This window comes from Oncorhynchus mykiss, chromosome 8 (genome assembly GCF_057628025.1).
Source record: "Oncorhynchus mykiss isolate SJ-2025 chromosome 8, ASM5762802v1, whole genome shotgun sequence".
NCBI classification, from domain to species: Eukaryota; Metazoa; Chordata; class Actinopteri; order Salmoniformes; family Salmonidae; genus Oncorhynchus; species Oncorhynchus mykiss.
This window is the reverse complement of record NC_143029.1, coordinates 22,895,296-22,920,549: the sequence shown is the minus strand read 5'-3', so window position 1 is coordinate 22,920,549 and position 25,254 is coordinate 22,895,296. Positions and strand designations below refer to the sequence as shown.

Genomic DNA, 25,254 nt, shown 5'->3' with positions numbered 1-25,254 from the left:
AAATTCAAGCCCTTTGGGTGCTGCCATAGTTACATTAGAAGTGCCCATCCAAGAAGGCTCAAGGTCATTGGCCACAGATAAATATGACATCATATCACATTATATCTACAGCAGCTTTGATTGGACTGATCATGTCAACATCATACTTTCAAAATCTTAGCTAGCAAGCTAGCAGTCATCATCATGAATCAAGTTGACAATCTACTGGCAAATCCTTTTTAATCCTTGTCATATGAAGAGAAATAATGAAGAGAAATGATAGATAAAACGTATCGGTGCTCATCGGCCATTGGACATAAAGATTACACAACAAGTTGGAAATCGTAAATTCAACAATGAGTGGTTTGGAAGGAATCAGTGGCTAACTGCAAGCATTGCAAAGCAATCATTAGTCTGCTATTCAGTGGAGTGTGTGTGTGGTCCCAAGTCTGGGTTTAAGGGTCTCTTGTCCAAGAATAAACATTCAACATTGTTCAAGGTGTCAATCCAGCATGACTTCTGCCACACTCAAAACAACTGTTAGCTCAGAGCTAGGAAATCTGACTTCAGTGAGTTCAAGACAACTGGGAACTCAGATTTTTTTATTGCTCTGACTGGGAAAATATGTTTTGAACAGTCACCCAACTCGGAATTGCAAGTCTGGAACTCGGGCCTCTCTAGAGCTCCGACCTGAAGATCCCTGACGTCATCATGATTCAACCTTGTTTTTTTCAGAGTTCCCAGTTGTTTTGAAAGCACCATAAATCCAGAGAATTCCAGACTTTGATGACAAAGTTTGATGACAGAATTTGCCCACAAAGGACCACCGGCCACCTTCCTTTTGAAGTGAGCACAGCACAAAAACGTGAGTCCAAAAATGTATTTTATGCTGCTGCATAAATGATGTAATATGCCAGGGATATGTGTATACTGTAGCTAAGAAAGTAATACTAAGTGTATAATGTGTTAATAGCTGTTAATAGCCCATGTGCCTCACCCTAATAATTGGGTCCCCTTTCCTCTCTTGAGTGGCGCAGCAGTCTAAGGTACCGCATCTCAGTGCTAGAGGTGTCACTACAGACCCTGGTTCAATTCCAGGCTGTATCACAACCGGCCGTGATTTTCTTTTATTGCCTAGTTCTGACTTGGTGGTGCACATGTAGACTATAGCCTGTTTTATAGAAATGTAATCATCAAATATTGTAAGAGCTTTCATTGTCTGCTTATATGCCCCTTTATTTATCCTACAGTTCTGACTTGGTGTACAGGGAGAACACTGTAAGAACAGCCCATGTTCTGAATTCTGTTTCTGTACATTTCAAAAGTGCTGAACAAATAGCTATATTGAATATGTCCGTCCTAGTTCGCTCATTAATGTCTTAATCGAAATTACGGATTGCCTCTTACCTGCTCGTCGTCCCCTTATGCCATAGTTAGTACATCTCAATTGTCAGTAGAAACAACATTTGTTTTGGCAAATCAGCCATATCAGCTATGTTTTTTTTAATGCAGTAAATGAGGCTGAATTAACTGTTTGGCTGCCAGACAAGGCTCTGCTGATAGCCAGGCATAGCAGTGGTAAGGTGTTGGGATTGCTGTTGGGACTCTGCTGTTGGGACAGCTTTATGTAGGCCCTAACAGTGTATGAGCACCGTTTGTCAACGCTATAGTGCAATTAATGTATTGTTTAGTGTTGTGTTGTGTTGTGTAATGGGTTTGCTGGCATGCATTAAAAACTTCTTCTTTTTTTTGCCCCACCAAGATTTACATGTTAAAATAGCAACTGGATAGGTCTATATTTTCTGAGGAAAAATAATGAACTATTCTTTTTGAAAGCCCTCAAAAGAGATAAAATAACCTAATGTTAATGTCTTTAGGCTTATGCTGTAAACATGACTCTGTAGGCCGAGTAGATACATAGCCTAAATGAAGCATGGTCGTCATGAAATACCTTTATTCCCTCTGCATGAAATCTGATTTTATTTGGATGATAATGGTTGTGGTCCAAGATCACCTTTTAGGAAGAGTTCCTTCCACACGAGGGAGCCCCCGAGTAGTGGTTATTCCTCCAGCCAGCTGTGCACTGAACCAGCCCCAGCCCACAACCACGGCAGCACGCTGGCTTGGCTGACTCAGAGACAGGAAGGGTTGGGCACAATGGGACAGGTAAGAGGCTGATATGACTGCCGATAAAACGATTAACTGTACTTGACTAAACACTACAATAGCTATTAATGTTACTTTTACTATCATGAATGTCAAGTCTAGTGCATATAAGTTAAGTGAATAATACGAAGGCAGGAAATAACAATGACTACAAAAGTGTGCCTTACCTGCGCTAGGCTTACTTACAAATGCGACGTGGTAGCATTTACAGTAGAGTTTATAGTAGTAGTACTAGTAAATACATAGTTACAATAGAATAGGCTACCGATTAGTTTCAACAGTTTTCTGTCCCTTTGTCTGTCTTTATCAACAGATTTCCCTCAGTGCAGTACACTTCCTGTGAATGGCATAGGCTACTATTACCGTACTGACTAGCATACAGTATGGTGTGCAGCAAAATATAAATACAAATTACAACCATACCTGGAATAAAGTTATATCATTAATTCAATGTATACCTGTGTAGAATTTTAAAGATTATACAGTATAATGTCATTGAAATGACCATGAGTACTAGAATATGGGAAGTTAGAATGTTCTGTGGTATTATATATCACCACAAGATGGTGTATTTGTCACGTTGGGCACATGTTTCTGACTATAAGATATATACTTATTGTTTACCCAGGTCCAGCAAAACATGAGTAGGCCTGCAAACAACAGCTGTTGAAGGTTTGTTAAATTACTTGGCAAGTTTGATTTATTAGCTGAGCAAGGTGCACCTATGCACTTGACTTTGATGACCTCCTCTCAGAGAGATTAATCAACTTCCTCTCATTTTCCTTCCTTTTATCTTGCTGTCTCGTTCTGTCTTTATTCCACGCACCATACGATGTTTGTTGAACCTTTTTCCTAGAACATTCTAGTCTCGCAGCGCTTTACGCTAAAACTTTGATGTAATATTTGATTCGGTATGAGTCTTAAACTTCAGTGACATTTACTCTAAACCTTGTTGCCTCATACTCCGTCCGGTCCGTCCGGTCCGAGATTTGGGGTAGGGAGTAATGGTCAATATGCACAGGATATCTTTTTCACAGCTTAGATCTCGTCTCTCCAGTGTCATGTGATTAATCCAGGATGTATTGTAAGGAATTGAATACTCTCCACTTCATCTTTGAATCACGCAGAACATTGAATTACACACACCAGTCAGAAATGCACTGGGTCAGAGTATGTGGTTTCATGTGGGTTTGATCAGGAAGATGGTGATGCAATTCTTCTGGAAAGCAGCAAGACTGATAAAGGTGTTTCTCTGATGAGATTATGTTTCATACATGATGTTGTGTTGTGGTTTGTGTACAGATGTCAAAGTCTAATCCCACAGCCCCTAGCTCTTGGGAACAGATCCTACTGCAACATTTCATACAGTGTTTACAGCTTTCTTTGCATAGGCAGTAAAAACAGGCATTTACATTTGAGTCTTTTTGCAGATGCTCTCATCCAGAACAAGATAGCTAGGTGAGACAACGATATATCAGTTGTAGTAATTAAGTTATCAGCAAAGACAGCACTAGTAGGAAAAGACAAGTGGAATATTTACTAATATACAAGTGGAGAGATTTCCTGCTTTTCCTGTCCTCTTAATGAAAGGTTTCTCACTGTCTCGTCTGGCTGTCCAGTAATTACTCATATGGGAGCTCGTTCCTGCCAACATCATAGATTAGTCTCTTCATTAAATCAGTAAAACATTCCTATATTTCCAACATGGCAAAAACAAGACAGTGCCCCACAGCATGTAAAGGCCAAATAAACATTGATGCAGCTCTATAAAAGTTACTGGCTTAGCCCCAGGGAAATGGCTGAGGAAATAGTACTATAATGAATTTGACATACAAAAGCAACCATCTCATAACATTAACGACTGCAGTATTCTGCTTTTTTTCCCTAAGATATTGCATAATTAATCAACTTCAAATTGTCATTGCCACTTTTTGAGAAATGTATATAAGTAAGGGATGCATAGTCTCAGATTTATACTAGATACTTCTGACTTTCTCCTTCCCTGACATATACAGTGCAGCCCAGATAATAACGCCAGAATGAGCCTCCCCAAAAGGGTCTCCCTCTGGACCGTGGTGGATGTGTTTGACTGGGTCAAGGAGCAGTACCCCAACCAAAAGAGTGTCCTCCAAGTGGCCATCTTCAAGCATGACATATCCGGTAGCTATCTTCAGTAGCTCTTCTACTTACCAAATCTTGCCTTAGTACAAAACAACCTACAGTATATTCATGTACATCAGTCATCATTAATAGACTGCTATTATTATTATTTTTAAAGTGAATATATATGATATTTTATCCCAGGCTTACTTCAGCCCTGTACTGTATAAGTAACGGATGCCTGCAGAGAGTTCTGGACCCCACATAATGACCTGGAATATTAATCTTCCCAGTTACTGTCAAACCTCTACAACCCACACAGCTCATTCGCAGTCAGTACTGTTGTAATGTTGCATCAGGAATTCCTTGTCAAAAACATGCAGAAAAACAACTGTTGTATGAGTAATAAAACCTTATGTCCTTAGGCTTAAATCCTGGGACAGAAGTTTTGCCCACCGTGGGCTAAGTCCATTTGAATTCAAGTTAATTTAGGAATGGAATTTGACCCATAATTCAAGTTCATCATGTAATATGAAATCCATTCAATTTGAAATCCATGCTCCCAGCCTTATTTGACTGGCATCATTTTGCTTCCTTCTCTAGTAGCCTCCCCTCACCACCTCTCTTGCCTTCTTGCTCTGTCCCTCCCCAGGCCGAGCTCTGCTGAGGATGGGTGAACACCAATTGGAGAGGATGGGGGTGGAGGTGGAGCATCTTCAGGAGATCCTACTGGACATCCTTCTCCTCAGGGTCCAGGAGGAACTTGAGAACCTTAACGACATCTTCTCTGGTGAGGAACAAACATCCATTCTACCGTCTCCTTTTAAACTTCATCAGGAATTCAGTTGTAGCCAATATCAACGACTTCTTCTCTGGTGAAAACCTAACTTTACTTTATTATCTAAAACTGCATCAGAAAGGGACAGACATCTACTGTGTCCTCTTAGATGGCTTCAGGAGTTCACTTGTACACTCTTAGAAAAAGGGTGCTATCTAGGACCTAAAATGTTTCTTTGGTTGTCCCCATAGGAGAACCCTTTGAAGAACCCTTTTTGGTTCCAGGTAAAAACCTTTTAAGTTCCATGTAGGACCCTTTCCACAGAGGATTCTACATGGAAAGCAAAAAGGTTCTACATGAAACCAAAAAGGGTTCTCCGTGGAACCAAAAAAGGTTATCCTATGGGGACAGCTAAAGAACCCTTTAGGAACCTTTTTGGAAGAGTGTAGCCTATATACCCAAAGTCACTCACAGGAGGTTGCATTATCAGCCAACATGATTGACAGACATGTATTTCAGCAAGAGGACTAGCTTAGAGACACCTGCCAAGAATAGATTGGCATCGAATGAGAAGAGAGAGAGGTGAAAACCTCTGATGAACAGTACTATTCAACTGAACTGAAAATAAAATAATTAAATTGGCTTTGTTTGGCATGGATACAAGATAGCTATAGATTAAACAAGTTCAAGTTCAAAATATAGATACAATAAATTCACAATGGTCTTCGTTCAATGTGGTACGTATGCTTGCATATTTCAAATGTATTTTTAACCAAATGTATTTTTATCTCTCGTTCTCTAGAGTGTTTCTCTTCATGACTATAACAGAAGAAGAGGTCTGAGATATCATTATTTAGTCCATCTACGGTGTGGAGGACTAGAGAAGAAAAAATACATTTGCTTTCAGTAGTCATTGACCTGAAGAAGGCGGCCAGATTGGTTTTGGCATGGTTGTAGTTTTACTGACACGTCTGTGAATCAAGCCCTTACCCCTCGCTCTGCGCTGCTCTTGTGGTCTTATTTTTCACAATACTCAATACACTATGTGGCAGCTATTGCAGAGGGAGAACATCATTCCCCACTTGAACAGGGGATACAGTGCATCCCTCATCTGGACTAAATGTTGCAATCCCATACCAAGCAGTGATTTGGCTAGCTAATGGCCTGTTATATTACTCTCAGGAGACCCTGTGTGAATTAGAATGGAGAGTAAGTAAATTAGTCCTGAGTTTAATGCAGGGACACATGGCCATAATTTAGATAACAACCCAAATGCTGCTCAAACCTATTAGGCCCTACACAGGGAACATAATAGGATCATTTAATGGGAAATTTCTGGCAGAGACAAAATGGCTTTAAAGTTTTATGTATTTGCTTATATAGTTTTATGTTGGAGTAGGAATGTTGTGTCTGACTGAAACTCGTCTTTATTTAGCTTTTGTTGCTCCACACCTCATGTTTGTAAGACGTCAGCAGTTTTTCTGTCTGTCAAATACAATGCAATGTCTAGCAAATCTTTAAATGGAACACAACTACGCATAGAATCCCTCCAGTATGACTACCCAGCTAGGAATGTACTCTATGCAGATATATCCTATTTTATTTGCTCCGGGAACACATTCATATAAACAGTTCATTGTGTAATCATGTGCTTGCTTAAATTGCTCAGAGATAACAGTTTTGCATATTAAGTGGAGCAAATGAAAGTGCTACGTTTGCAAATACAAAATCTTTTTATGTTTCAAATCCTCCTTCCTCAGAGAAATTCCTCCCCAGACGTAAATGTCCTGTCCATTGTATAATGATAACGTTTGTTTGCTCCAGTTTTAAGTATTTTGGTGCATCCCTAAGGTTCTGCACGTTTCATTAGACACTACATGCACATGAAAAACTGCAGGACTGTCAAATCTGAGCTCAAACAGTACCTTAGCAAAGCATACAACGCAGTTCAACTCCAAACCACTATACCTGTATTATAGTGTAATGTTTTCATAAACAGGAAACGCTATGTTTAGACATCCATTTGCTATCCAGCCTAGAACACAGGAGAGAAACAAGTTACTCCAGTGAAGAGATGAGGATGAAATGTCACGAGGGTGTTTAGTGGGTGAATCTGTGGATGAACCCTATTTAGTGCATGAGTCTGACCTGACAGCTCATATTTGCTAATAAAGACCAAATCTGATCATTGTTCATTTGAAATAATTGTCTTCGCTGATAATTATATAAAAATCAATGTGTAGAATCAGCCAGTGGCCTAAATCTTGAGAGACACACTGGTGCCCTCAGACAATGTCCATTTGTCTCTATTACATGACTCGTCACGATACATCATCCCACTTCCACACACACTTGTCAGACAACCCAAACTTTAAATCTCCTCCTACTTTTAAAGGGCAGCCAGAAAACAGAGGACAGCAGAAAGCAAGCAAAAACACATTGCTCAGTGAAAGTAACACCTCTAGGGGAACATTACTTTTTTTTCTTTGTTCAGTAATCCAGCTCCTGAAAAGCCCAGCCCAGGCCTGGCATGCTGAATCTGATGTGCCCCATAAAAGGACTGTTTACATTTCCTCACCTTCCATGGACATTAGCAAGTGCTGAGCCTGTGGCTCTAGAGTCCCAGTGGGTGGCACACCAAATTAGACAGGCTGATTAATGTCCCTCAGAGATGCATGGCATTTGATTTCCTCCATTCAGGGCGATGGTGCATCAGGAAAGCGCTGACTCACGTTAAATGTAAATATACCTCGGGGAGAGACACTTAATCATATATGACAGTGAGGGCTTCCCGAATATTCCAAAGGTTAGCAAATCATGCCTTTGACCCAAAGAGATGGGAAAAAAAGAAACATGGAACCAAACTTTGTGTTGTTTGGCATGCAACAAATGATGGGTTGAACAAAGAGAAAGGACTACAATGGACTGCTAAGTGGAGCTAACATACAGCAAGATACATTCTCGGTATTAACAGTTTTATTGTAACTAGACCCAGTAAAATTTCCTGGCCAAAATAACAAGTTATAGGGGGGGGTTTCTGCAACCTCTTTGTCTTGTTTATATTTTACTCAAATTTCAGTTCAAGAATGCAATCAGGGTTTGTTAACGTGGAGTCCAGTGGAGGCTGCTGAGGGGAGGGCGGCTAATAATAATGGCTGGAACGGAGCGAATGGAATGGCATCAAGCACAAGGAAACCAAGTGTTTGATGTATTTGATACCATTTCACTGATTCCTCTCCAGCCATTACCACACGGGCTCGTATCAAATGAAGGTGCCACCAACCTCCTGTGGTGGAGTCTCTGGTCTGTGTTATATTCCATATCTAATAGACACTCTGTTGGCTAAAATCTATACTTTCTTCTGCCAAGACATAATGCATCTCCAGTCTATTGTCTGCACCACTGGATCAATCATTAATGTAGGCAGCAGATAAAAGAGGGAAGCTTTTTAGCAACTACTTAATTATTAAGGGTTGGTTGAACTTTTCACGACTTTCTGATTCTCATTTTAGTTGAACGTTTAAGGTTACTCGAACCAGGTGTCAAGTAAGGGTTATAACTTACTGATTCTTCATTATCCAGCTACAAAGATATGTATTTCCTATCTTAAATTCATGACATGATCTTATTGCTCAGGTAACAATCGTAATTCAGGCGATGTACTGTATGCTCTGCACGGCTGCACGGCAGAGCATACAACTCACAAATTGTCTTCTGCCACTGAGACGGACAGACTATCAGAGGAGTGTCATTATAGGTCTTTGTGCGTGTTGATCATGACTTCATTGGGTCAACACATCGCCTTAGAGATGCGTTTCTAATGGAATACCTGGGGAGGTTCATCGAAGAGGTGGGCCTTAAATCTCAACCTGACAGACATTTCTCTTACTCTAATGACACTACTTATGCCTATCGGTCACACAGACAGGCAGCCAGGGGTTGGGGAGACTTTAGAATGGGGAAAGGATGACAGGGCGCCTTTCAGAATAATGAACCAATTAGTTCCCTTGTCTTTGAAAGTGTGTGAGGAAAAACCACAGACAAAGTAATGACATATCCCTTGCAATTAAATTATTTGCTGCCTGTGAGGGGCTGAACGTCGTCACTTTCAGCACAACTATGCATTTTTCCCTTCGCTCCCTGTTTGCTGTGTTTGCGTTTATATAAATGCTAGTACATCCCATCCCTATCCACCGCCAGCCATAGCCAACCAGCAGTGCATCCATCTGACGCCACTGCAGAGTGTTTGTCACTGTCTTGTAAATTATTCATAGCTGCAACTGCAAGAAAAGGATCAATACATTCTGATATAGAAATTAGTTAGTGGCAGGGCATGAGATGCATCCATTTTTTGGATTAGAGAGAATAAACAGTGGAAACAGTCCTGGAAGTGATATTGAGGTTGAAGAGGCCATGCCAGGAAGCTGTTGTATTTAGGTTCATTTCATCTGTTCCCTGCTAATGTGTTTTAAGGCAAAGAGATAATGCTGACATTGGTGACCAATGTGTTAGTCACACCATACAATCACAAGATAACAACCCATAGAGCCTGAGTGAAATCATTTTCACAAATATTTTTTTCTCAATGGACATTTTAGGGGAAACAATTTACAATTATTGACATACTGTACGTGCAAATATACAGTTGAAGTCGGAAGTTTACATACACTTAGGTTGGAGTCATTAAAACTTTTTTTTCAGCCACTCCACAAATTTCTTGTTAACAAACAATAGTTTTGCCAATCGGTTAGGACATCTACTTTGTGCATGACACAAGTAATTTTTCCAACAATTGAATAAGGAAAGAATATTTCACTTATAATTCACTGTATCACAATTCCAGTGGGTCAGAAGTTTACATATTGTAAGTTGAGTGTGCATTTAAACAGCTTGGAAAATTCCAGAAAATGATGTCATGGCTTTAGAAGCTTCTGATAGGCTAATTGACATAATTTTAGTCAATTTGAGGTGTATCTGTGGACCTATATCAAGGCCTACCTTCAAACTCAGTGCCTCTTTGCTTGACATCATGGGAAAATCAAAATAAATCAGCCAAGACCTCAGAAAAAATTGGGAGAAATGTCCAAATAATTGAAGGTACCGCGTTCATCTGTACAAACAATAGTACGCACGTATAAACACCATTGGACCACGCAGGCGTCATGCCGCTCAGGAAGGAGACGCGTTCTGTCTCCTAGAGATGAAGGTACTTTGGTGCGAAAAAAGTGCAAATCAATCCCAGAACAACAGCAAAGGACTTTGTGAAGATGCTGTAAGAACAGGTACAAAAGTATCTATATCCACAGTAAAACGAGTCCTAAATGTCGACATAACCTGAAAGGTCGCTCAGCAAGGAAGAAGACACTGCTCCAAAACCGCCATAAAAAATCCAGACTACGGTTTGCAACTGCATATGGGGACCAAAGTCAAGGTATTGGAGTGTCCATCACAAAGCCCTGACCTCAATCATATAGAAAATGTGTGGGCAGAACTGAAAAAGCGTGTGGGAGCAAGGAGGCCTTACAAACCTGACTCAGTTCAACCAGCTCTGTCAAGAGGAATAGGCCAACATTCACCCAACCTATTGTGGGAAGCTTGTGGAAGGCTACCCGAAACGTTCGACCCAAGTTAAACAATTTAAAGGCAATGCTACCAAATACTAATTGAGCGTATGTAAACTTCTGACCCACTGGGAATGTGATGGAAGAAATAAAAGCTGAAATAAGACATTCCCTCTGGTATTATTCTGACATTTCACATTATTAAAATAATGTGGTGATCTGAACAGACCTAAAACAGGGATTTTTTTTCTAGGATTAAATGTCAGGAATTGTGAAAAACTGAGTTTAAATCTATTTGGTTAATAAGGTGTATGTAAACTTCAACTGTATAATGCTTTATTGTTTTTATTAGAACAAGACCAACCAAGAAACAAACAATCAAAAGAAAAAGAGCACAAACAATTTGAAAATAATCTAAAAACAAATCACAGACCTCCCTCTCCGTGTTGGCCCAAGTTGTTAATCCTCATCAATAAGTAAGTGGTCAAAAAATGAAATGAAAGGTTGTCATCTCAAGAAAAAGTTATCAGTGCATCCTCTCATTTTTGTAAATTAAGAAAATACATTACTGTAGGTCTTTCAACCAGGATGATGATTTCCAATTATGATGTGGTTGGTTTGGAGGATTTCCAATTAAATAAAACATTTGTGAGTGAAGCAAACACTACAACAAACAACTGCTTTACTTTTGAGAGTGGGCAGCACAGCTGGATCTCCAGATATAGCTATCAAAGGAGAAGGCTGCAGGTCGACATCGAGAACTTTGGATAGAGTAGAATAAAAGGATGATTAATACTCCCAACAGCTTAGGGCATGAGTAGAACATATGAGTGTGGTCAGCGGTGGACACTGAGCATCTGTCACATGTATCATTTGTGTCTGGGAAAAACTTACCAAGTTTCATCTTGGTGAAATTAATTCTATGCAAGAATTCTAAGCCTAAGAATGTCCTCCTCCCACCAGTCATCTGTAAGGTCAAGTTCAAGTTCCCGTTCTCTTCCTTGATTTGGTGGATGGAAGATGGTTTCATATCGTATTGTTTCCAGAAAGATACATAATGTTCCATGGATGGAAAGTCTGTGTGTGCGTGTGTGTGCGTGTGTGTGTGTGTGTGTGTGTGTGTGTGTGTGTGTGTGCGTGCATGTCTGTGAGTGCTCGCGTGTGTGTGTTAACATACAGAGAGAGTGTCTGCTTTAACAATGCTCTCCCAGCAGAGACAAAGGAGCAATGGTTTATGGTGTGGAGAGACAGTGACATTATAACAGAACAACCACCATACAGATGTGTGATCTTAATTTGAGCCAGTTTGCTACAGTAGGAAAATAATCCTGCATCAACAGGAAATGTGAATTATTACGTGGGTTAAATTTAATGGACATTTTTGTAAGGATTGATACATTTTTCATTAGGGCAAATTAAGTCTGACATTTCAAAGTGGAAATGACTAACTTTAGAAGCCTTTTTAAAACTCACAAGTTTGAATTTCCTGCCATGCAGGACATTTTGCAGCAACAAAAGAGTGATTAAATTAAGATTCTACATCTGTAACAGGTTTTACTCCACCCAAACTGTCACTCTGGAGCAACAAGATAGGAAATAATATTTAATCGATTTTCTATGAGTGTACATGCTTACGAAATCAAGATGTGTACATTGAGGACTGTAGAATTAGATTGTAAATTCATTTAATTGTGAAATTAACAAATATCCTCTCATTTCAGAACTCACATGCTTCTATTTATTTACTTACTGTCCTCCACATGAGAGAAAGTATATGAACGTATGATACTGCATCTGAAAAATAAACGAGGCCAATGCATCCATACTGTAGGCCTACCGAGAATTTACATCTTGCACATTTTGAATTAATTTGGCCCTGAATTGCCTAGAAAATGAAAGGCATACCACAGAGTTTCTAAAGCCAGAGGCACAACATCACAAGACTTCCGGTAACGCTTCTGAAACAGACAAAGCAGGCTGGGGTTTGGGTTTTGAGAAGTCAATGAGAGAAATGTAAAATTCTTCCTTAGTTGTTAATTTTCTTAAAATCTAAAGGCACCACCTGGATTCAAGTTAATGTCTTAAGTAGATGAACATGTTATTAGTCGAACCTAGTAAAAGTGACACATTTTCATTTGTGCCTTTTTAAAATGTATTTAACTAGGCATGTCAGTTAAGAACAAATTCTTATTTTCAATGACAGCTTAGGAACAGTGTGTTAACTGCCTTGTTCAGGGGCAGAATGACAGATTTGTACCATGTCAGCTTGAGGATTTGACCTTGCAACCATTCGGTTACTAGTCCAATGCCCTAATCACTAGGCTACGCTGCTGCCCCATCTTTGATTTGAAGCCCTGCACATGCACAGTTTGGTGCGAGACTACGATTTGACCTGATAATGTATTTCCGCGCTTAGCAAACGTCGCCATGACATCTCCTACGAGTGTGATCAGGGATTTCTATTGGAGAAGCAGTTTCTGCCAATCTTCATACTGTACTGTCTTTGGGCATACCTTCCATGCTATCGCCAACAATCCCGGTTTCAACTGTACTGGGCAGATGGCAGACAGCGTATATGACATTGTGTGTGCAAGTGGTTTCGTCGGGGCACCTCTACAAGGTGTCGAAAGTGTTCCACAGGCAACTGTTTAGTGTGAAAAACTTGACACGCTCGACACGCTCAAACCGGTGCACCTGGCACCTACTACCATACCCTGTTCAAAGGCACTTAAATATTTTGTCTTGCCCATTCATCCTATGAATGGCACACATACAACATTCATGTCTCAATTGTCTCAATGCTTAAAAATCCTTCCTTAAGCTGTCTCCTACCCTTCATCTACACTGATTGAAGTGGATTTAACCCATACTTTAGTATTCCCACTTCTCTCGTATAGGATCGAAAGGATTCCACCATGTTCACTCACAGAGTTCTCGTCTCTGGACCGCACAAGCGTTAGATTGAATTCTGCTAAGGCACTACATCGGTCAGCTACATTGGTGAGTGAACATGGTGGAATCCTTTCGATCCTATACGAGAGAAGTGGGAATACTAAAGTATGGGTTCTACAGTCTCCATCAGAGGCCCAGGCATTTGGCATAGATGGTAATGCTCTCATTTCTGGACTGCAACATTGATATACACATAGTGTATTAAACATGCTCTTTCCATGACATATACTGACCAGGTGAATCCAGGTGAAAGCTATGATCCCTTCTTGATGTCACTTGTTAAATCCACTTCAATCAGTGTAGATGAAGGGTAGGAGACAGCTTAATGAAGGATTTTTAAGCCTTGAGACAATTGAGACATGAATGTTGTATGTTAGGGTTAGGGAGGGTTTGGCCGGTAGGGAAATCCTTGTCTCATCGCGCACCAGCGACTCCTGTTTGCGGGCCGGGCACAGTGCGCGCTAACCAAGGTTGCCAGGTGCACGGTGTTTCCTCCGACACTGAGGAGGCTGGCTTCCGGGTTGGATGGCGCTGTGTTAAGAAGCAGTGCGGCTTGGTTGGGTTGTGTATCGGAGGATGCATGACTTTCAACCTTCGTCTCTCCCGAGCCCGTACGGGAGTTGTAGCGAAGAGACAAGATAGTAGCTACTAAACAATTGGATACCACAAAATTGGGGAGAAAAAGGGGTATAAAAATTTTAAAAAACACACAAAAAAAAAGAGATGCTCAAACAAGCACGTGTATCTGTAGTTGATGTTCTTCAACTCTAAAATGCCAATAGGCGGCCTGCAGGCCCTGGCGTGGTTTTATTTGGCCCCCCAGGTAAAAAATAAATATATACATTTTTGAATTTAATTGTTGGACATAAAAATTGTAAAACCCTCCCAGTAAGTCAGCTCCAAGTGATTATCATTTTGGAAATCTATTCCCAAGCATGGGAATACATGGGGCACACATGATCTAATGCAAATATAAGCAAGGTTTGAAATTATTATGTTTTTGTCAAATATTATATCTATTAAATCTATTTGTGCTTAGGCAGCCCCCCGCACCTCTCTGATTCAGAGGAAGACACATTTCAGTTGAAGGCATTCAGTTGTACAACTGACTAGGTTGTACAACTTTCCCTTTCTTGCAGTCAGTTTGCAGTCTACAAATGATTTGTAATTGTGTGTCCCCCCCCCCCCCCCCCCGCACTAGACTTCGTAAGACAAAATCCACAAAGAAAAGACATCAGGCAGTATGTGGTCTCCATGTTTAAATAGTGACGGCAGAGTTAGTTCAAACTGCAGGACTTGGTGAAAAGATCATGGAAGACAAAAGTGAGAGACAATGAATAAAGATGTTCAAACAAGCCCGTCTATCTGTAGTGGATGTTTTTCAACTTTAAAATGCACTAGACGGTGTAAGACAAAATCCACAAAGAAAAGACAACAGGCAAATGCATATGTGGTCCCAATGTCTAAACAGTGACAGCAGGGCTAGTTCACACTGCAATAGCATGGTTCTCCTCACAGGTGAGGGAATCAGCCCATGCTCGGTGAATAGCACTTGGTTGATCTCTGGGAGCAGGACACAGCATAGCTGATTAGATCATGTGAGACAAAATTGAGAGGCAAAAATGAATAAAATAAATCAGCAAAGGAATGTAGTTTGTGAGCTAGAAAATGAACATCCTGGCAGTCTGAGGCAGGGTGCTCTGCAATCATCCTACTCCAACTATTGGCAAAGATAATGGGGCATTTCTTATTTGTTAGAAGGAAATTAGTTGGTCCTGTCCTGCCTTGATGACTGAATTAGCTTTACACTACTTGTCCTATAGATATTTGTAGTCACCAGCTGTCTGCCAGCTGTCTACTACCTTAGGTACTGGATAGCATGATTGGCAGACGTGATCAGCTGAGATGGTAGCATGGATAGTAATGAGTTTTGATTCGTTTACAGTTTAGTACCTGGCAGTATTTGTCTGTCCAGCTAGCGACCATAAAAGTAAGTATTTTGAAAACATTTGCAAGAATTGGCATTGGCAACAAACGGAACTGTGTTCAGAATAAATACATATACACAATATGTAAAAACCAGTTCCTCCCTCGACAGAGATAGATCATCTTGAAAGCTAAAGCAGACAGCTTGCTACTGCCCACCGCCTATTCCTTAATTTGGTGTTTATTAGGATTCTTCAAATTCTTATAGAATTCCTGCTGCAAGGCAGCATGGTGATTGAATTACTGTGGGGAGCCAATCAAGTTACTCCAGGAGACATTCGGAATGGCCTCCATATCCCCATTGGTTCGATGGGTTCTCTGTGATTAATGTGGAGTAATTGGCAAGTCATCCATGCATTCAGTCAAACCTTCACTCCAGGTGAGAGGAAAGGAGAGGGGCAAATAATTGACGATGGAAGGAAGCAATCAAACAAGACATTGGTACTTTTATTAGCATAGAGAGCACCTAGCAGCAGTCTGCACACTATCTCCAGGTTAAAGAGCGCGGCCTGTTATTGAATATATCCATTTGTCAAGACAAATGAGGTACACAGCTCTGGGTCTGATGGGCAAGCTTCCAGCGAGGCCAAACTACCGTGTACTTTATTACCGGGGTGAGGAAAATTAGTTTTCCCTGAAAACGCAGGCAAGGGCAATTTATTTTCCTGACATCAATGGATCTTTGGCAGTTGATTTATCTTTGCTGTGTTCAAACTGATTGTGTGAGAGCATCTGCAGGTGGCTGCAGTGGCTTGTGGGAGAAAGGGTTTCAGGGCAGCGATGCCTTGGCTCATTTGGTTGTAGTAATTTATAGTTGCAAAGCCTTGCAAAAGTTCTGATAGAGAAATATTAAATTATCATTGGCTTGGCATGTCCTGTGTCTGTCTATATCAAGAAAAACGAAAGCCTCTGGTAAAGATATATATTTCGCAAACTCTTATAAAAGAAAGTCTATCTTATAAAATAATGTCTATACAACCTGTTCAAAGCCATGCAACATGAACATAGAATTTGTTTGGCTTTATCTTTAAATATTTATAGCTCTTCCGCTATCAAGTCTTATCATCAATCTTTCCCATCATACATATGTCTGGCTATATATTTTCGGCATTGCTTCCCTGAATGCATAATATGGATATCTCCTTAATGATTCTCGTTTGCAAACTAGCTCATTTAAAAATATATGAGTGTGCCATTCACATGACATTGCATAAACATTTTACAGGGGTTGGTCAATGAAGCACATCATATGCTATACATTTTGCACTGGGGAAAGGAGGGTTTGAAAAATGTACGGTGACAGGGTGACAAGTTGTAAAGTGTTGGAGGTAATTGGTGCCCTGATGCTGTGATACAGTGATATGGGTGTTTTATTTTCCAATGATTTTACAATTAGTATAGAGGGTCTGGTCCTTAGTAGCAAATATCTTTATGGAGATGTTTAGAAAATTGTATATCTTGTTGAATGATGATAGAAATAGTCTGGATGATGTCACAGTTCTCAAATTCTTATATTTTTGGGTCCAATGTCTGTCTATGTCTTGAGTTTTTGAGTAGTTTTGTGTTTGGGAGAATTTCAATTTCATTCCCATAAGTTTCTTGACAGCACTGGAATGATTCTGTCAGTCTGAGACATGATCTTCTCTCAGTATCTCTTGTTACTGAAAATTGAACTTTGGAATCAGCTCCTGTCTGATATGAAAGAGATACTGCCTTCATAGGGCATAAAAATCAATCCTCAAGACCTGTCATACAAGGGATATAGCACTTAATGTCCTTGTCAAGAGGGGGCATGCTGATGAGAATGGGTGAGCTTAATTCAAGCTGAGTTGTCAGAATGAAGATAACTATTCACGACTGGTGAAGAGGGATTGCACTGGAGAGAGAGAGAGAGAGAGATAGAGAGAAATAGAGTGAGAGATAGGGCGTTGTACTTTAAATTGAATACAGAACATGGATTAAATGATCCTGCTCATATCACCCTTGTGAACAGACTGTAATAATACCAGTATAATCTTGCATATCCTGTTGGAAATTCCTGTGATCATCCCACTGGAGCTCTGAGGGGATATGTGAGATCAGAAACTCTCGTTTCTGTTAATGATGACATCCCTTTGGACCAAGTGTCTGGTTAACATGAAATTAAGAAAACACAAGATGTAGTGGTCATCTGTTTTAAGTCAAGTGTCCAAATGTTTTACTTGGATTAATGCAGTGAATAAAACCAAGTCTTGATTCTTGAAGTCTTGATTCTTATGTCTTAATTTTCATGACTCAGTATGAGAACATTTCCACTGATAAGTGTCCATATCAAAGCAGAGTGATCACAATGGGATACAAAGAAGTAATACACTGTAAGGCATTTGAAACTGGGTTTGAATCAACATTTAGTGCAGCACATTTTCTTAGGTTAGGATCGAGTCGTAAGAGGTCATCTCCACATGTAAAAACAGTCTGACAAACAACCATGTTGATGTCCTGACAGTCCTGTGCAAGAAGATAAAAAGTGTCACAGCGTCAAACATTGAGAGTCCTCCACCCCAACACAAATCACTTTCCATCTTCCAGTTAGGATATGAGGGGCTATGCTAGCATCAGCAGCTCTCAGTGTTATCTGGAACAAAAGGCCTTTGTACTGAAAAAATAATCCACTCTCGGAATTTAAGACTCACTGGCTCTTAAAACATTCTAAGAATAAATACTTATAGATGTAGGAACTTAATTTGAGCCAGTTTGCTACAGCCGGAAAATAATCCTGCAGCAACAGGAAAGGTGAATTATAATGTGGATTATAATGGATATTTTTTTATGGGTTGGTACATTTTGCGTCAGGGCAAATCAAGTCTGACATTCAGAAGTGGAAATTACAAACTTTAGAAGCCTTTTTAAACGTTGAATACACTACAAGTTTGCATTTCCTGCTGTACAGGACATTTTTCTTCAACAAATCAGTGATCAAATGAAGATCCTACATCTGTAGCTATATCTTTGGTTCAATGCCACACTCTTTTCTTACTCTCAATATTTCTGCTTAATACAACAGTCTTTTTTCAGTAGCATCCAGCTGGCAATGTTTGATGCAGCCACTATTAGATTCATACACTAAATATAACATTTCTGTTAAGTTGAGCTCAAGTTTTTCTGACCTGATTTTTCACTATTTTGTCAGAGCCCAGTCAAATGTTTGAGAGAAACTGCTATTGCTTCATCCATAATACATACATGCCTACAATATGTATAAAGAGCATGTGGAAATATGTTTTCCCAGTGGTTACCAGCATCCGATGCAATTATAAGTAGCCTACTGCACAAAACCATCAACTTGACTCCCCACTGCAGTAAGAACATTGAAACACAGATAATCAGCACAGGCCTGTACAATGACAAAATTCTGGGAAACATTTCAAGACAGTCCTTTAACCCAGAATAAATATAAACATTTCAGGAAATCCAGGCTGGGACTCCCTGCAGAAAGGCCATGCAGTTTGACCAGGTGTTGGAAGCTGTGGAGCTGTGGCAGTGTCCAGGTTCTCCCAGGGAGTGTGAGAGATGGGTGTCTGGATCACGGGTGTTGGCCAGGGGTACCGCTGGGCTCTGTGCTGGCCCCAGTACTTTTTACTGAGCAGGAGAGAGACACGTGCCGTGGACTTGTCTGGTGGGGCCAGATGGAAGTTGTCTGGCTACAGCTTTCATCTTCCTATGCTGCTGGGCAACCATACAACTTGTAGTGTGTAAAGAGCTGCATGGTAGGCTGCATGATTTTCACAATTGAAATTGACAAGCACCATTGAAAGTAAATATCTACAGTATCCTGTATCTTCATTTCAAAAATGGAAAATGTCTCCTTGGAGATGGCATTTGTGTTCACAAACAGAATACCTCTGGGCTCAGACATCATTTCAAAGTCTATTTCACATTGGTTCGTCATCATTTGCTTTAAATGATATGGAAACATTGATTCAACCAGTGTGTGCCCAGTGGGTATGTTCTGACAGGGTAGTTCCCTAAATTTGATCAAACATACAGTACCATCTTCATCTGAACAACCGAGATTACCAGACCAGCTTTTTAAAACATAGATCTACACCTATCGTGTCATATGAATTCTTCTTCAGACCTGTTGCTGTCTCGATATTATTATCTTTGGATATTACTACAACTATAATTCCCTATGACTTTTTACATCATTATCAGAGGGGCCGCAGATGACTTACTCTCCAAGTCAACAATGAAAGATAATCATGCTAGGGCAGTTAGTAGAAATAATTAAGGTTCTGTTATCCGAACACCTGCAGCATATAATTGATCTGCACCACATTAAACAGGGTATAAAATAGAGAAAATTAAATGCTTAGAAGGTGCTGTGTTTTTTCAGGTCCAGTTTTTCAACTTGACAGAACGCGTGTCTGCGCAAAGATGAACTCATTGACACACTATACTGGCAGTGTTTTAAAAGTAAGATACCTGTGATACCTGTAACATGTTCAGTAGCCATTCAATACTATTAATGAAGTGTGGCCACACCACACAATAAATTCATAGACTTGTGAAAAGTGCTTACTCCCTATATGCTTTAAATAGAAGTCTTCATTTATTAAGTTATTGGTTTGGTGGTTGTCAATAACTTCATATTAATCCATCACATCCATTGAACAAAGTTGTACATTTTCAGATCTCAGTTCATTCCCAAATTCACGTCTAGTCTAACGGTAACTGGACCTTGAATATTATATTAACATTAAATACAGTAGTTGGGTTACATATAAGACCATAAGCCCAAGGGAGCTGTGTCGTGTGTTTGAGTCAGGGGTAACAAACAATGTATTACTTTTCTTTAGGGGGTTCTAAATGCAGGTCAGCATTTTTCAGTCATGAATCTTGTTCTGGAGGCAACTCTACATGGCTGTCACTATCTGGAACAGCCACAAAGTCATAACATCTGATTTTAAACCTAACCTTAACCCTAACCTTAACCACACTGCTAACCTTAATGCCTAACCTGATCTTAAATTAAGACCAACTACAATATAGCCACTTTTGAATATGCATCTGGACTATCTAAGAGGAAATCATTCAGTTCTGTCTCTAGGGCAAGACTCATGACAATAAATGTCAACCTGCATACTAAACAGAACTTCCACCACTTTGAAAGAAGTAAATCACAAAATAAAAACTGTGACCTCTTCACTTGCTAGATATGTTTAATTTGAAATATGTTGTTGTGCTGAAGGGGCCTTTCAGAGATAAGAGAGAAGAACATCCATCTGAAGCTGAGCACTCTGAGACGACCCTCATCTGAACCAACTCAATGTCACGGATCCCCGCGGTACTGATGCTCATTCTGTTCACCAGTTCCGGAGGTCTTTCTAATATTCACTGAACGGGATTTATTATCATCAACCCCCGACTCTTGTCTGATTACACACACCTGATTCCCATGTCCCCTGATTAGTATGTTATATATGTGCCCCCTGTTCCCTCTGTCTTGTTGGTTATTGTTCCAATGTCCGTTGGTGATGTACCTATGCGTTGGTGCAGCTGTTATGATGCATGCTATATACAGTTGTAGTCGGAAGTTTACATACACCTTAGCCAAATACATTTAAACTCAGTTTTTCACAATTCCTGACATTTAATCCTAGTAAAAATTCCCTGTCTTAGGTCAGTTAGGATCACTACTTTATTTTAAGAATGTGAAATGTCAGAATAATAGTAGAGAGAATTATTTATTTCAGCTTTTATTTCTTTCATCACAATCCCAGTAGGTCAGGTTTAAATACACTCAATTAGTATTTGGTAGCATTGCCTTTAAATTGTTTAACTTGGGTCAAACATTTCAGGTAGCCTTCCACAAGCTTCCCACAATAAGTTGGGTGAATTTTGGCCCATTCCTCTTGACAGAGCTGGTGTAACAAGTCAGGTTTGTAGGCCTCCTTGCTCGCACACGCATTTCCAGTTCTGCCCACAAATTTTCTATGGGATTGAGGTCAGGGCTTTGTGATGGCCACTCCAATACCTTGACTTTGTTGTCCTTAAGCCATTTTGCCACAACTTTGGAAGTGTGCTTGGGGTCATTGTCCATTTGAAAAGATCCATTTGCGACCAAGCTTTAACTTCCTGACTGATGTCTTGAGATGTTGCTTCAATATATCCACAATAATTTTCTTTCCTCGTGATGCCATCTATTTTGTGAAGTGCACCAGTCCCTCCTGCAGCAAAGCATCCCCACATCATGATGCTGCCACCCCTGTGCTTCACGGTTGGGATGGTGTTCTTCGGCTTCCAAGCCTCCCCCTTTTTCCTCCAAACATAACGATGATCATTATGGCCAAACAGTTCTATTTTTGTTTCATCAGACCAGAGGACATTTCTCCAAAAAGTATTTGTCCCCAAGTGCAACCGTAGTATGGCTTTTTATGGCGGTTTTGGAGCAGTGGCTTCTTCCTTGCTGAGCAGCCTTTCAGGTTAAGTTGATATAGGACTCATTTTACTGTGGATCTAGATACTTTTGTACCCGTTTCCTCCAGCATCTTCACAAGGTCCTCTGCTGTTGGTCTGGGATTGATTTGCACTTTTTGCACCAAAGTACCTTCATCTCTAGGAGACAGAAAGCATCTCCTTCCTGAGCGGTATGACGGCTGCGTGGTCCCATGGTGTTTATACTTGCGTACTATTGTTTGTACAGATGAACGTAGAACCTTCAGGCATTTGGAAATTGCTCCCAAGGATGAACCAGACTCTACAATTTTTTCTGAGATCTTGGCTGATTTCTTTTGATTTTCCCATGTTGTCAAGCAAAGAGGCACTGAGTTTGAAAGTATGCCTTGAAATACATCCACAGGTACACCTCCAATTGACTCAAAGTATGTCAATTAGCCTTTCAGAAGCTTCTAAAGCCATGAAATAATTTTCTGGAATTTTCCAAGCTGTTTAAAGACAGTCAACTTAGTGTATGTAAACTTCTGACCCACTGGAATTGTGATACAGTGAATTATAAGTGAAATAATCTGTCTGTAAGCAATTGTTGGAAAAATGACTTGTGTCAGGCACAAAGTAGATGTCCTAACCGACTTGCCAAAACTATAGTTTGTTAACAATAAATTTGTGGAGTGGTTGAAAAACGAGTTTTAATGACTCCAACCTAAGTGTATGTAAACTTCCGACTTCAACTGTATATTGTTTTATTGTTTTTCAACAAGGTTTATTTTGGGTGTATTAAAAACCCCTGTTGTGTATTCCTGCGCCTGTCTCCAAAATCCTTTATACCAGCGTGACAATACCCCTGTACCTCTTAGAAGAAGGCATTGTCTTTCCCTGTCCTGCGATTCTCATTTTATTAGATTGAATGAGTGTCATTATTTCACGAGAATGCTGTGTCTGTTTCTAATGGCAGCCTGCTGTTTGAGGATGAAGGTTACCCTTCTTTTCAATTGACACACTCACCAGTGCTTGATTTAATTTGGAGTGGCAGCTATATGAAGCTCCCCTTTATAGCTGTGAATTTGGAATTTATTATGAAATCTCTGAACGACGCATGCAATAGCTACAGTAACCATATCTTCTACCACACCATCATCAATAATCACTGAACAACAATATTTAACTGGCAATAGCACAAAGATGAAGCAATATATTGGCAAAAATACAAAAAAACAAAGATTTAGCTTTTGCTGTCTTGGGAGTTTTCGGTTGACAAGAGTGTAGGTTCCTCACAGATTGTAGGTGTTTAAGTTAATTATCTATTCACCACAAAATGGGATACATTTAGAATCATCAGGCATGGAAATGTCTTGTTTACTTCATGGTTGATATTTTTCACTACACCACCTGATACTTCCTGGACTGAGTGATGCACCCTGGTGTATGCTGACATTTACTTGGGAGAGCTAAAGGACACCACTCTAGGGACTGTATTCTGAGCTGGTCCTGCTCTTGATATTGATTGACCCAAATATGTTGTGAGTCACTCGACATGGTGCTTCTTCTCCCCAACTGGCACCAGCGGTGGCAACACGAGAAATCAATTTACACCATGGCTGTAATGCACCAGGACGCTATGCACAACAGAGGCGAGAAGTACCCTGATGCTCCATGTAATGCAGTAAGCTCACAGCTTCAGCGTATCCATACACACTCTAACTCCTGATAATAAAGTACAGCTGCGAAGAGAAATGCTTATTTTCTGCGTTAGAGTAGTTTACCTTTCAGAACAGAATAGAGGATGTACTGTTTGTATACTTCACCATTCAAATGCAGCACATCATTTCATGTTTTCTGTCACTTTTACCTTCATTTCAGCATATGGTTTACTTGCTTTGCCTATTATACCGTTTTTGATGGCATCCGTGTGGTTGCGACTAAGGATGTGTTGTTTTTAGTGCTATCAAACACCAGTCTCCAAAGTGCTAAATTGACTGGCAGGGGGTAATAATGCATTCCATCTCTCACAGACCATCTGGGGTTTGACTGTGAAGGTCAATTACAGGAGAGCGCTACAGAAGTGACAGTGCGGCATTACAACCAGCTTGTCATGTCAAAACAATTCTGTTTTTCTGTTCATGTAATCTGCACTCCAGCCTCAGATAGCCTATTGCCCTATCTCTGTATGTGTCCTCACTTCAACAAGGGGTATGTCTGACTTATCCTTTGCCTGATAGGATATTGTGCTGCCAGTGCTACCCTACTTACAGTATATGAAGCTCTCTGGATGAAGAGTGTCTAGCTTTTTAGTCTAGTTGTTTTTTTAATCTTAATTATGGTGAATATCATGACTTTGTATACAAGTAGATGGCCCTAAAACAAAACAGTACATTATTTCACTGATGTGAATACTCAAAAATCCATTAATCAAGTATATCCGAACAAAAGGATGTAGGTACTGTATTTGGCCACAAACGGCTGTTGGATATTTGTGTCATTTTATGATGTGTGGTTGACAATCTGGGTGCATCATTAAAACAACAAATACATACAGTGTAACTGAGAACATTGATTTTCCATCTAGTTTGAGTCAAATGAGAGTGATCCCTGATTACTGATTATTTATATACACACACCTTTCAAGAACCAAAAAACTATGTGGAACCTTCTTTTACAATTCCCCAAATAACATGGCACTGGGTATGGGTTGGTCCCTATCAGAAGACAATATCACACCTGCAGAGGGAAAAAGAACAGGTTGCAGCTTGACTCTTGCCCAGTCTGATACTTGTCAAAGCCAGTGTAAATGACATCCCAGATCAACCAGAAATTGGATACCTTACTTCCTGAGCTCACCATTCTCAAATGGAAAAGTCCAATCATGTTGGAGTCATGAACTCAGCTGGTCTGATGTGATTTCTAACAAAAGAAGCCAGCGAGAGATGATATTAACATAGTGTATTAGTGAGTCAACCAGTGTTGTTTTGATAAAGGGATAAAGGAAATATTTGTATTGAGTTTGAAGCTGTTATTTATCACCAGAACTCTGGAGGCCTTGATGAATCAAAGACTTGTTTTCCTGGAACATATCTCATCAACATTCTGTCTGCTCTCTGTCTCTCTCTCTCTCTCTCTCTCTCTCTCTCTCTCTCGCTCTCTCTCTCTCTACCCCTCTCAAATCGTAAGTGTACTCTTAACTTTTTTTACACAGCTAATAGGAAAAGAGTTGGGAGGAATGGATGACAGGCAGATCAATATTTCATGAGGGATACGTATGTGGTCAAGACTCAGGCAGACACACAGGAACCAAGC

At 40.1% G+C, this 25,254-nt stretch overlaps 1 protein-coding gene across 4 annotated transcripts; it reads left to right on the top strand.

Moving 5' to 3' along the window:
* The first annotated feature begins 672 nt into the window (after positions 1–672).
* On the top strand, positions 673–19,121 carry LOC110529612 (sterile alpha motif domain-containing protein 12). 4 transcript variants are annotated; one of them, XM_090242941.1, is made up of 6 exons: positions 721–844; positions 1,989–2,145; positions 2,774–2,817; positions 4,161–4,305; positions 4,898–5,035; positions 18,968–19,026. In XM_090242941.1, the coding sequence occupies exons 4-6, from the start codon at positions 4,185–4,187 to the stop codon at positions 19,009–19,011; spliced, it is 303 nt and encodes a 100-aa protein (XP_090099067.1). In that variant the 5' UTR covers positions 721–844; positions 1,989–2,145; positions 2,774–2,817; positions 4,161–4,184; the 3' UTR covers positions 19,012–19,026. The 4 variants fall into 4 exon arrangements, with proteins under 4 accessions (XP_090099065.1, XP_090099067.1, XP_090099066.1 ...); XM_021611967.3 differs by lacking the exon at positions 18,968–19,026 and adding an exon at positions 5,826–7,213 and having other exon boundaries at positions 731–844; XM_090242939.1 differs by lacking the exon at positions 2,774–2,817 and having other exon boundaries at positions 673–844; positions 18,968–19,121.
* The last annotated feature ends 6,133 nt before the right edge of the window (positions 19,122–25,254 follow it).

What these genes read in the sequence shown, in the direction of transcription:
- LOC110529612 (XM_090242939.1), top strand. An exon ending in CTTCAAGCATGACATATCCG is followed by an intron (nt 4,306 to 4,897) that starts GTAGCTATCTTC and finishes GTCCCTCCCCAG; the next exon opens with GCCGAGCTCTGCTGAGGATG. An exon ending in CCTTAACGACATCTTCTCTG is followed by an intron (nt 5,036 to 18,967) that starts GTGAGGAACAAA and finishes TAAACATTTCAG; the next exon opens with GAAATCCAGGCTGGGACTCC.